The sequence below is a fragment of the Colobus angolensis genome, unplaced genomic scaffold, assembly GCF_000951035.1.
Source record: "Colobus angolensis palliatus isolate OR3802 unplaced genomic scaffold, Cang.pa_1.0 Scaffold1, whole genome shotgun sequence".
In the NCBI taxonomy this organism is placed as follows: Eukaryota; Metazoa; Chordata; class Mammalia; order Primates; family Cercopithecidae; genus Colobus; species Colobus angolensis.
In genome coordinates this window covers 10,895,675-10,907,608 of record NW_012110918.1, presented here as the reverse complement: position 1 = coordinate 10,907,608, position 11,934 = coordinate 10,895,675, and the positions used below count along the sequence as shown (strand labels likewise).

The 11,934-nt window shown below is 46.5% G+C and overlaps 1 protein-coding gene across 12 annotated transcripts in view; it reads left to right on the top strand.

Moving 5' to 3' along the window:
- Positions 1 to 11,934, top strand: part of HN1 (hematological and neurological expressed 1) — a 58,612-nt gene that overhangs the window by 38,307 nt on the left and 8,371 nt on the right. For 8 of the 12 annotated variants that reach the window (XM_011943372.1, XM_011942942.1, XM_011943005.1 and 5 more), the window contains exons 2-4: positions 2,066 to 2,208; positions 3,427 to 3,524; positions 4,401 to 4,419. In XM_011943372.1, coding sequence (XP_011798762.1) covers positions 2,148 to 2,208; positions 3,427 to 3,524; positions 4,401 to 4,419 — 178 coding nt within the window. In that variant the 5' untranslated portion in view covers positions 2,066 to 2,147. Of the gene's footprint in view, positions 1 to 2,065; positions 2,209 to 3,426; positions 3,531 to 4,400; positions 4,424 to 7,685; positions 7,688 to 11,934 lie in introns of all 12 variants that reach the window. The other 4 variants (XM_011942668.1, XM_011943068.1, XM_011942586.1 and 1 more) reach the window with 4 other exon arrangements.

The following is an 11,934-nucleotide window of genomic DNA, read 5'->3' as shown; positions in this document are numbered from 1 at the left end:
TGCAACAAGATCTTGTATAGGAAAACAACAAAAAAGAAAAAGTTAAAAAAAAAAAAAAAAAGTTGGCCAGGCTCGGTAGCTCATGCCTATAATCCCAGCACTTTGGAAGGCCGATGCAGGCGGATCACCTGAGCTCAGGAGTTCAAGACCAGCTTGACCAACATGCTGAAACCCTGTCTTTATTAAAAATACAAAAATCAGGCCAGGTGCAGTGGCTTACGCCTGTAATCCCAGCAGTTGGGGAGGCCAGGTGGGCGAATCACCTGAGGTCAGGAGTTGGAGACCAGCCTGACCAACATGGTGAAACTCCGTCTCTACTGAAAGTACAAAAATTAGCTGTTTGTGGTGGTGGCGGGTGCCTGTAATCCCAGCTACTCAGGAGGCTGAGGTAGGAAAATCGCTTGAACTGGGGAGGTGGAGGTTGCAGTGAGCTGAGAGATTGCACCACTACACTCAAGCCTGGGCGACAAGAGCGAGATTGTGCCTCAAAAAAAAAAAGAAAGAAAAAAAAGTATTTCCATAAAACCACCTGCATTTTTTGTTTTGAGAGGTGGCATGAGGAGTTAAATTGAGTTTTTCCAAGGAGGAGACAAATTGGCAGGAAGATTTAGAAATGTTAAAAAATGTATTACCATGTTGCAACAGAGAGCTATAGATGATGTTCAAAGGAATACTGACATAGACCATGCCATGAAATCTACTTAATTTCTCATACTGACTTTGTCCTCATGGGTAGTTACTTAAGTTTATTGTGAGAATAGTGAGGTACAAGTATGTAAATGGCTTTTTAGTGAGGTTGAGATAGAAGAGACTATTATCAGCTCTTCTTGGGCTTCTAAATTGGTCAAGCCAACTTTGTGCGTGTGCATGTGCGTGTAAATGCATAAGTGATTAGAGATGGGGATCTTACTATGTTGCCTAGGCTGGCCTTGAACTCCTGGGCTCAAGCAATCCTCCTGACTCAGCTTCCAGAATGACTGGGACTACAAGGGCCTGCTACTGACCGTGCCCAAGTTGTTTATCTAGTTGAAAATAAGAAGGAAGTGATTTTTAAAAAATATATTTACTTTTTTTGGCTGGGTGCAGTGGCTCACGCCTGTAATCCCAGCACTTTGGGAGGCCGAGGCGGGCGGATCCTGAGGTCAGGAGATCAAGAGCATCCTGACTAACACAGTGAAATCCTGTCTCTAATAAAAACACAAAAAATTAGCCAAGTGTGGTGGTGGGCACCTGTCGTCCCAGCTACTCAGGAGGCTAAGGCAGGAGAATGGCGTGAACCTGGGAAGTAGAGCTTGCACTGAGCTGAGAGCGTGCCACTGTACTCCAGCCTGGGCGACAGAGTGAGACTCCGTCTCAAAAAAAAAAAAAAAAAAATTACTTTTTACATTTTGAAACAGAGTCTTGCTCTGTCACACAGGCTGGAGTTCAGCGGTGTGAACAAAGCTCACTGCAGCCTTAACCTCCCGGGCTTAAGCGATCCTTCTGTCTCAGAGTCCGGTGTAGCTGGGATCACAGGCATGCGCCACTACACTTGGCTAATTTTTAATTTTTTTTTTATAGAGATGGGGTCTTGCCATGTTGCCCAGGCTGGTCTTGAACTCCTAGGCTCAAATAATAAAATTAAGCCTTGGCCTCCTAGAGTGCTGGGATTACAGGTGTGTGCCACTGTGCCTGGAAACGATTTTTAAATGAATAATAACAAGAAATGCTTCTAAACTTCTTTGCAAATATATTCAGCCAAGCCCAGTAGAGTAAGGTGCATTAGGTCTTTTGCCATTTCCAGAAAGGGGGCACCAACCAGGCTGTTATTTGTGATGAGTTCCACGCTGTTTGAGCTGCCTTGCGTGATCGATGACCTTATTACAAGTATTATAAAGCAGTACTTAACATCCAGCATTGAATGTAGCCTCTGACGGAGGTGTTTCCTTGTCCTGTTAGCAGCTATCTGTTGTGGGAGTGAGGGAGATGAATGGGTGAGGAAAGTGAAATGAAAGTTGTCTGAAAAGATTTATGCCAAGAAATGTTTCAGTATGATCTGAAGTTGATGTTTTGCCATTATTTGTAGGGTTTTGCGGCCTCCAGGTGGTGGATCCAATTTTTCATTAGGTTTTGATGAACCAACAGAACAACCTGTGAGGAAGAACAAAATGGCCTCTAATATCTTTGGGACACCTGAAGAAAATCAAGCTTCTTGGGCCAAGTCGGCAGGTACTCTTCTTATCTGTGCTCACTGTTCAAAGGGATGGGCCCAGCATCAACAGCCACAGATGCAGCCTGGGCACCAACGTGTGCCCCCGTGTCTAAAAAACAAAACAAAACAAAAATTAGCTGGTGGTAGTGGCAGTGTGCCTTTAGTCCCTGATACTCGGGAAGCTGAGGTGGGAGGATTGCTGAGCTTGGGAGGTGGAGGCTGCAGTGAGCTGTGATTGAGCCACTGCCCTCCAGCCTAGGTGACAGAGTGAAACCCTATGTCAAAAACAAACAAAAGAAAAACCAACTACAGCTGGTTTTGAACTAATAACAAAATCTAGCTTAATGGTAATAAACAACAGTTTAGATTAGCCTGAGAGGAAAGAAATGGGAAATACTGAGAGGCTGTGTGATGTATCCGAGTAAGGACTGGAGTCAGACTGAGTTAATGTTTAAGTGATGAGCTCAACTTCCTGAAGACTGTTTCCTCATTTCATAACATGAGACTAACATATAACGTCAATTGCTGAAGTGTGTTTTTTTTTTTTTTTTTTTTTGAGACAGAGTCTCATTCTGTTGCCCAGGCTGGAGTGCAGAGTGCAGTGGTGCCAACTTGGCTCACTGCAACCTCCACCTCCCGAGTTCAAGTGATTCTCCCACCTCAGCCTCCCAAGTAGCTAGGATTATAAGCATGCACCACCACGTCCAGCTAATTTTTATATATATTTTTTTATTTTTATTTTTATTTTTTTTGAGACGGAGTCTGGCTCTGTCCCCCAGGCTGGAGTGCGGTGGCCGGATCTCAGCTCACTGCAAGCTCCGCCTCCCGGGTTTAGGCCATTCTCCTGCCTCCGCCTCCCAAGTAGCTGGGACTATAGGCGCCCGCCTCATCGCCCGGCTAGTTTTTTTTTGTATTCTTTAGTAGAGACGGGGTTTCACCGTATTAGCCAGGATGGTCTTGATCTCCTGACCTTGTGATCCGCCCGTCTCGGCCTCCCAAAGTGCTGGGATTACAGGCTTGAGCCACCGCGCCCGGCTAATTTTTATATTTTTAGTAGAGACAGGGTTTCACCCTGTTGGTCAGGCTGGTCTTGAACTCCTGACCTCAGGTGATCCGCCCGCCTTGGCCTCCCAAAGTGCTGGGGTTACAGGCGTGAGCCACCATACCCAGCCTGAAGTGTTTTGCTTTAGAGTTTTTCTATTGTATTTCTGAAGAAAGTATATTTTGATTTTTAGGTGCCAAGTCTAGTGGTGGCAGGGAAGACTTGGAGTCATCTGGACTGCAGAGAAGGAACTCCTCTGAAGCAAGTTCCGGAGACTTCTTAGATCTGAAGGTCAGTGTGACAGCATGAGGCCAGAAAGGCTTTGAGGTCAATATGATTCTGAAATTTGTACTGAGAGTTTCAGTTCTCCCACTGGAATTTTACATTGATGTAGTTAGGAAAGGGACTGGGCCATATTGATAATGGAAGATTGATAGTAAAATCATAGAAGCGTGTTAACATGGTCTCAGTCTGTTTCTGTACCTCTTTTACCATTAGGATTTATCTCCCATCTCGATTTTTGGAACTTGTAGATCTTTCTCACTTCCTGTGTGTCTCATATATAGAAGCGTTTCTGAGTTCAGGGGCTGTTTTTTTGCAGATACTGCTTTGTGTTGAACTCCATAAGACTAGTGCTGGCATTACCATTAGTTGTGTCTGCAATTGAGTACTGCCACCAAGCTCCCCAGGGTGTGTGCTACAAAGTGGAAAGACCCTGCCCCACTGAGCACTAAAGCCCTCAGAGCACAGTGAGGCATCACCTGTCTGAGTGCCGAGAGAACTGGAGAAGGGCTTTGGAACTGATAGGGGTCCTTCCGCAACTAGATGAGGGGAAAGGAGAGAGATGAAAGGATAGATTCACCAGTTTTCCATTCTAATAAAAGATCACTGAAATGCTAATTGGTGTTAGGTCATCAGAGGAAATGTTGGGTTTTTATTTTTTTGTTTTAGATGTGGTACTGGCACTAGAGCAATTTATCATGCAGAATTGTTGCATAGCATTGTCCTAAGTTGGACAGAGGTAGCCGACTGACCCTGTACTTGATTGCATCACAATGAAATATCACATTTGGTTTCAAGTAGATGTTAGCTGCTATGAACTATGACTGTTTTGTGTGTTCCAAAATTAAAATAGGAAGTAAATTTTTGAATTTTTTTCTTTTCTAGGGAGAAGGTGATATTCATGGTGAGTACTTCTGCAGACCGAATTTCTGGCTCTGTCCATGGTTTCAGGACAGATCTGAATCTTGATTTAAATCATGTCTTGGGAGGCCGGGCGCGGTGGCTCAAGCCTGTAATCCCAGCACTTTGGGAGGCCGAGACGGGCGGATCACAAGGTCAGGAGTTCGAGACCATCCTGGCTAACATGGTGAAACCCCGTCTCTACTAAAAAATACAAAAAGCTAGCCGGGCGAGGTGGCTGGCGCCTGTAGTCCCAGCTACTCGGGAGGCTGAGGCAGGAGAATGGCGAAACCCGGGAGGCGGAGCTTGCAGTGAGCTGAGATCCAGCCACTGCACTCCAGCCTGGGCAACAGAGTGAGACTCCCTCTCAAAAAAAAAAAAAAAAAATCATGTCTTGGAATCATGTCTTGGGGAAAGAGACGGGGGAGTGAAACCTGGCCATGCCCCAAGTGCCGCCATACTCTGGGTGGAGAGGAATAAAAATGAAACTGGAAAGTTAGTAAACGTGGCCACATTTGTAATCTGCCAGTAATGCGATCAATGCTAGAAATGTAATAGAAGGGAAAAAACAGAGAATCCTTGAAAATTACATATATTGGCTGGGCATGGTGGCTCACGCCTGTAATCTCAACACTTTGGGAGGCTGAGGCAGGTGGATTGCTTGAGCCCAGGAGTTCAAGACCAGCCTGGAAACATGGCAAAACCCTGTTTCTATAAAAAAGTACAAAAATTAGCCTGGCATGGTTACACATGCCTGTAGTCCAGCTACTCGGGAGGCTCAGGTAGGAGGATTACTTGAGCCCAGGACATGGAGTTTGCAGTGAGCAGAGATCACACCATTATACTCCAGTATGGGTGACAGAGTGAGACCTTGCCTTAAAAAAATAAACTAAACCAAAATATATCTATACACACACATACATGTTAATCAGGTATTTGTTACACTTAATGAGAACTTTTTTTTTTTTTTGAGACCAGATGTCTGTCTGTTGCCAAGGCTGGAGTGCAGTGGGCAATCACAGCTCACTGTGGCTTCCCTGGGCTTAGGTGATCCTCCCACCTCAGCCTCCTGAGTAGCTGGGACTACAGGGGTACACCACCACACCTTGCTAATTTCTTTTTATTTTTAGTAGAGATAAGGTCTCACTATGTTGCCCAGGCTGGTCTCAAACTCCTGAGCTTAAGTGATCCTCCCACCTCAGCCTCCCCAAAGTGTTGGTATTACTGGCATGAGCCACAGCGTCCAGCTGAGAGCTTTTTGTATTTATGTCGTTATTTATTACAGACTAGCTAAGTGCAGTATTGAGAAGAGGGGAATGAGTAAAACAAGGAGGTTGATCTGTAACTATGAACAATCGAGATAACTCACACCAGCCAGAGAGAGCTTTTTAATATAAGCATTTCAAACTCAGCTCACAGCATCTATTTTACAAAGTTCATTTGTTTTTATAGGGAGGTGCTTATTCAGCAAGACATTGGTTACCTGCTTGGTGATTTTGTAAATGATGATTTAGGGGGCAGATGTAATTTTTCAGCTAACCATCCATATTACCAATTATAGGTGGAAATGAGCTGTGATCATTGACTTAATTATCTTAAATCTTGGAAGTATTTATTGGCATTTCTTTAATAAGTGTTAAAGAATTGCTGATGAGGCCGGGCGCGGTGGCTCAAGCCTGTAATCCCAGCACTTTGGGAGGCCAAGATGGGCGGATCACGAGGTCAGGAGATCAAGACCATCCTGGCTAACACGGTGAAACCCCGTCTCTACTAAAACTACAAAAAATCTAGCCGGGCGAGGTGGCGGGCGCCTGTAGTCCCAGCTACTTGGGAGGCTGAGGCAGGAGAATGGCGTGAACCCGGGAGGCAGAGTTTGCAGTGAGCTGAGATCCGGCCACCGCACTCCAGCCTGGGCAACAGAGCGAGACTCCGTCTCAAAAAAAAAAAAAAAAAAAAAGAATTGCTGATGAATGCAAGGTTTGTAAGTGTCAGGCAGTAGCAATCGGTGAAGTGCAGCAGTCACAAGGCCCTCTGGTCTAGACAGAAGCAGCAGCTTCCTCTTAAGGCCTTTTCCTACCCTTGTGTTTTGTGGTGTGCTTACAAGGACACACGGAAAGGTTGAAGAAGCGGATTCCTCTCCTGCCTTCCACGCAGTGTTTTGTTTTTTGGTTGATTTTTTTTTTTTGAGTTGGAGTCTAGTGTAGTGGCAGGATCTCAGCTCACTGTAACCTCTGCCTCCCGGGTTCAAGCAATTCTCCTGGGTCAGCCTCCTGAATAGATTGGATTACAGGCACGCGGCACCATGAGCCGGGCGCATGAGCCACTGCACCTGGCCTCACAGTGTTTCTTGGTAGGGCTTAGAGGAGAAGCTTCTGAGCCTTTGGGCGCATTGCCTGGGTTCTTCCTTATAGGACCTGTTTAGGGGGAAAACACTCAGACGCGTTTTTCCTCTTTTTTTTACACCACAACAATCAGCAACACAGAAGAAGACACCTGTGACCAAATGTTGGGGGGTTTCTCCCCACACACCAATCAGTGGACACCAGCTGGGAGTCCTCCAATCCAGTTTCTACACCCTCTACCAGAAGATAACCTCAGATTCAACAGGTTGAGAGTCAGTCCCACAAGACCACCCCTTCCTTCCCATCAGTTGTAAGCCTGGGCCTCTGGAACTTCTGACCGACTGGCTTCAAGTTGGGGTTCCTGTGACTCTTATGGTTTTAATTTGCTAGAGAGGTTCACAGAAAGAACTTAGGGAAACATTTATGTTTACAAGTTCATTATGAATATATGATACATATATTTTTAATTTTTTTCTAAACTGAATCTTGCTCTGTTTCCCAGATTGGAGTGCAGTGTCGCCCTCACAGCTCACTGCAACCTCAAACTCCTGAGCTCAAGCAATCCTCCTGCCTCAGCCTCCCGAGTAGCTGGGATATACGTGTATGCCACCACGCCTGGCTAATTTTTTTTCTTTTTTGTAGAGATGTGGTCTCACTATGTTATGTTACACAGGCTAGTCATGTGATTCTCCCGCCTCAGCGTTCAAAAGTATTGAGATTACAGGCACGAGCCACTGCACCTGGGTTTTTACGAAGGATATTTGAAAGGATACAAATCAACAGCCGGGTGAGGGGATACATGGGGCCCGGTAGGGAAAGGTCCCAAGTGCAGGAGCTCCCATACTGTGGAGTTGGGGCGTGCCACCCTCCTGGCACATGGATGAGTTGTTGCACCTTCCTGTCAGCTTCCACATGTTCAGTTATCTAGAAGTCCTCAGAATCCATCCTTTTGGGTGTTTTTTTTGAGTTTTAAGACTGGGTTTTGCTCTCACCCTGGCTAGAGTGCAGTGGTGTAATCATGGCTCACTGTAGCCTCCACCTCCTGGACTCGAGCAATCCTCCCACCTTCGCCTCCTAAAGTTAGCCACCGTGCCCAGCCCCTTTTGGGTTTTTTTTTCTTGAGATGGAGATTCGCTCTTTTTTTTTTTGAGATGGAGTCTCACTCTGTTGCCTAGGCTAGAGTGCAGTTGTGCGATCTTGGCTCACTGCATCCTTCGCCTCCTGGGTTCAAGCGATTCTCCTTAGCCTCCTGAGTACCTGGGATTACAGGCACCCTCCACCACACCCAGGTAATTTTTTTATTTTTAGTAGAGACAGGGTTTTGCCATGTTGGTCAGGCTGGTCTGGAACTCCTGACCTCAGGTGATCCACCCTTCTCAGCCTCCCAAAGTGCTAGGATTACGAGTGTGAGCCACCGTGCCTGGCCAAGTTTCATACTTTTTGCCCAGGCTGGAGTGAAATGGCATGATCTTGGCTCACTGCAACCTCCGCCTCTTGAGTTTAAGCAATTCTCGTGTCTCAGCCTCCTGAATAGCTGAGATTACACGTGCACACCACTACACCTGGCTAATTTTGTATTTTTAGTAGAGACGAGGTTTTACCATGTTGGCCAGGCTGGTCTTGGACTCCTGACCTCCAGTAATCCACCCGCTTTGGCTTTCCAAAGTGCTGGGATTACAGGCATGAGCCACCATGCCTGGCCCCTTTTGGTTTTTTATGGAGGCTTCATTACATAAGCATGATTGACAACTGTAGAGAAATGTGATTAGACAAAAAGAGTTTGATTTCATACCAGTGGACTGAACAAAGAGACTCAGAAGGCCCATCTGTTCAGATTCTTGGCCTCTCCACGTAGCATTCCCTCCTCCAGGGTATGGAGCAGAACCCTCTGGCTTCAGGGTCTTTTGACCTGCCATCAGATTACAGTCCTGCCCTGGACTGATAAAAGGAGGACAGGAGGTCACAAACAGATTGTTTCCTGAGGGCTGTTCCTGAGGATTAATGTACCCCATTATAACAAAAGACTGTAGCAAGGGCTATGGGAGTTACTGGCCAGTAGCTATGGACAAAAACAGATTGTGTGTGTGTGTGTGTGTGTGTGTATTTTCATCCATGTATGTATATCATAATATCACAGGACCAGTTACTTTTGCATTGGACCGAAGATGTATGTATTAATTACTGTTTGTGTTCTATTTGTACCATTCTGGAAAGACTTCTGGAGGTAAAATCTGGTTTTTTGATTCCACTGCTTGCTTCCTTCCTTCCCTCCCCTCCTTCTTTGACGGAGTTTCGCTCTTGTTGTCCAGGCTGGAGTACAGTGGCACGATCTTGGCTCACTCCTGCCTCCCGGGTTCAAGTGATTCTCCTACCTCAGCCTCCCTGAGTAGCGGGGACTACAAGGCCCGCCACCACGCCTGGCCAAGTTTTTTTTTTTTTTTTGAGACGGAGTCTTGCTCTGTCGCCCAGGCTGGAGTGCAGTGGTACGATCTTGGCTCACTGCAACCTTCGCCTCCTGGGTTCAAGGTATTCTCCTGCCTTAGCCTTCCGAGTATCTGGGATTACTGGTGTGCGCCACCATGCCTGGCTCTTTTTTGTATTTTTGGTAGAGACGGGGTTTCACCATGTTGGCCAGGCTGGTCTCGAACTCCTGACCTCAGGCGATCCACCCACCTTGGCCTCCCAAAGTACTGGGAGGCATGAACCGCTGTGCCCAGCCTCACTCAACTGGTTCACTTTTTAGCAGACACAGGGTTTTCGCCACATTGGCCAGGCTGGTCGCAAACTCCTAAGTCCTTTCTTTTTTCCCCCAGTGGTTACCTGTTGTTTTTTCCTTTTTTTTTTTTTAATTCAGCTAGATCTCTGTTGCCCTGGCTGGAGTACAGTGGCACGATCTCAGCTCACTGCAACTCCACCTCCCAGGTTCAAGCGATTCTCCTGCCTCAGCTTCCCGAGTAGTTGGGATTAGAGGCATGCGCCACCACACCTGGCTAATTTTTGTATTTTTAGTAGAGACGGGGTTTCACCATGTTGGCCAGGCTGGTCTTGAACTCCTGACCTCAGGCGATCCACCCACCTTGGCCTCCCAAAGTACTGGGAGGCATGAACCGCTGTGCCCAGCCTCACTCAACTGGTTCACTTTTTAGCAGACACAGGGTTTTCGCCACATTGGCCAGGCTGGTCGCAAACTCCTAAGTCCTTTCTTTTTTCCCCCAGTGGTTACCTGTTGTTTTTTCCTTTTTTTTTTTTTAATTCAGCTAGATCTCTGTTGCCCTGGCTGGAGTACAGTGGCACGATCTCAGCTCACTGCAACTCCACCTCCCAGGTTCAAGCGATTCTCCTGCCTCAGCTTCCCGAGTAGTTGGGATTAGAGGCATGCGCCACCACACCTGGCTAATTTTTGTATTTTTAGTAGAGACAGTATTTCACCATGTTGGCCAGGCTGGTCTCGAACTCCTGACCTCAGGTGATCCCCCTGCCTTGGCTTCTCAAAGTGCTGGGATTACAGGTGTAAGCTACTGTGCCTGGCCTTTTTCCTTTAAGTTTTTGATCTGATATATTCTGTGTTGCTGACTGCTGCAACTTTTAGTTCATCTGTCTTAAAATGACAAAGGGCACAATAATATTTTTTCTTTACTGAGACAGGTTCTTACTATTGCCTGGGCCACAAGTGCAGTGGTACAATCGCCATTCACTGCAGCCCTGGCTTCTGGGTTCAAGCCATCTTCTTGTCTCAGCTTCCCTAGTCGTGGGGGCTACAGCTGCATGCTGCCACGCCTGGCTCATTTTTGTAGTTTTGTTTTGAGACGGAGTCTTGCTCTGTTGCCCAGGCTAGAATGCAGTGGCATGATCTCGGCTCACTGCAGCCTCCACCTCCTGGGTTCAAGCAATTCTCCTGCCTCAGCCTCCTGAGTAGCTGGGATTACAGGTGCCCGCCACTGTGTCCGGCTAATTTTTGTGTTTTTAGTAGAGACGGGGTTTCACCATCTTGCCCAGGCTAGTCTCGAACTTCTTACCTCGTGATCCACCCGCCTCGGCCTCCCAAAGTGTTGGGATTACAGGCACGAGCCACCGCGCTTGGCCAGTTTTTGTAGAGACAGGGTTTTGCCATGTTTCCCCGGCTAGTCCTGGGTTCATGTTGATCTTCCTGCCTTGGCCTCCCAAAATTCTGGGATTACAGGTATGAGCCACTGTGCCTGGCTGGGGTACAGTAATAAGATACATCTGAAGGATGAAAGGTCAACCCCAATTCAGTTTAAGATAGATTCCCTTTGGATGTACAGGAAGTTTCTTTTACCTCCTGGGCTATTAAACGCAGGAATGGCTACAGGAATGACTTTGGAGTTTCCATCTTGAGAAATCTTTTAAGAGGGAGAAGGTCCGGGCAGTTCAGGCAGGGAAGTCTCCCTGACTGTGGGCAAGTTAGATGGTCAGCTATATTTCTTCCAGTTCTGATTCTTGGATGCTTACAATGAATCATTTCTATTCAGATAGAGGTGTCTTTGTTCAGTTATCTTATTGATGTGCCAAAGAAGAGAGACAAGTTAGGAGTGTCTAAAATGTATATTTTGGTAGAAATAATTTCATTTACAGCCTTTTTTTTTTTTAATTATCTTCAGCAGACAAAAGCTTTCTGTGTCAAATTGGTATAAAAGTTTCTAAACATTTGGCTGGGCACGGTGGCTCACGCCTGTAATCCCAGCACTTTGGGAGGCCGAGGTGTGCGGATCATGAGGTCAAGAGATCAAGACCATCCTGGCCAACATGGTGAAACCCCATCTTTAAAAATACAAAAATTAGCCACGCATGGTGGTGCACGCGTGTAATTCCAGCTACTCGGGAGGTTGAGGCAGGACAATCGCTTGAACCTGAGAGGTGAAGGTTGCAGTGAGCCGAGATCGCACCACTGCACTCCAGCCTGGCAAGAGAGAGACTCCATCTAAAAAAATAAATAAATAAAAGTTTCTAAACACTTACTCTCAATTCCTGTACTTACCTCATTATAGGCTGGAAACAAACAAACCTCCCTCCTCTGTACAGGACTGGAGTATTTCTGACTGGACAGACATTTATTTAATTTATTTTTGAGACAGAGTCTCACTCTGTCACCCAGGCTGGAGTGCAGTGGCACGATCTTGGCTCACTTCAAACTCCGCCTCCCGGGTTCACGCCATTCT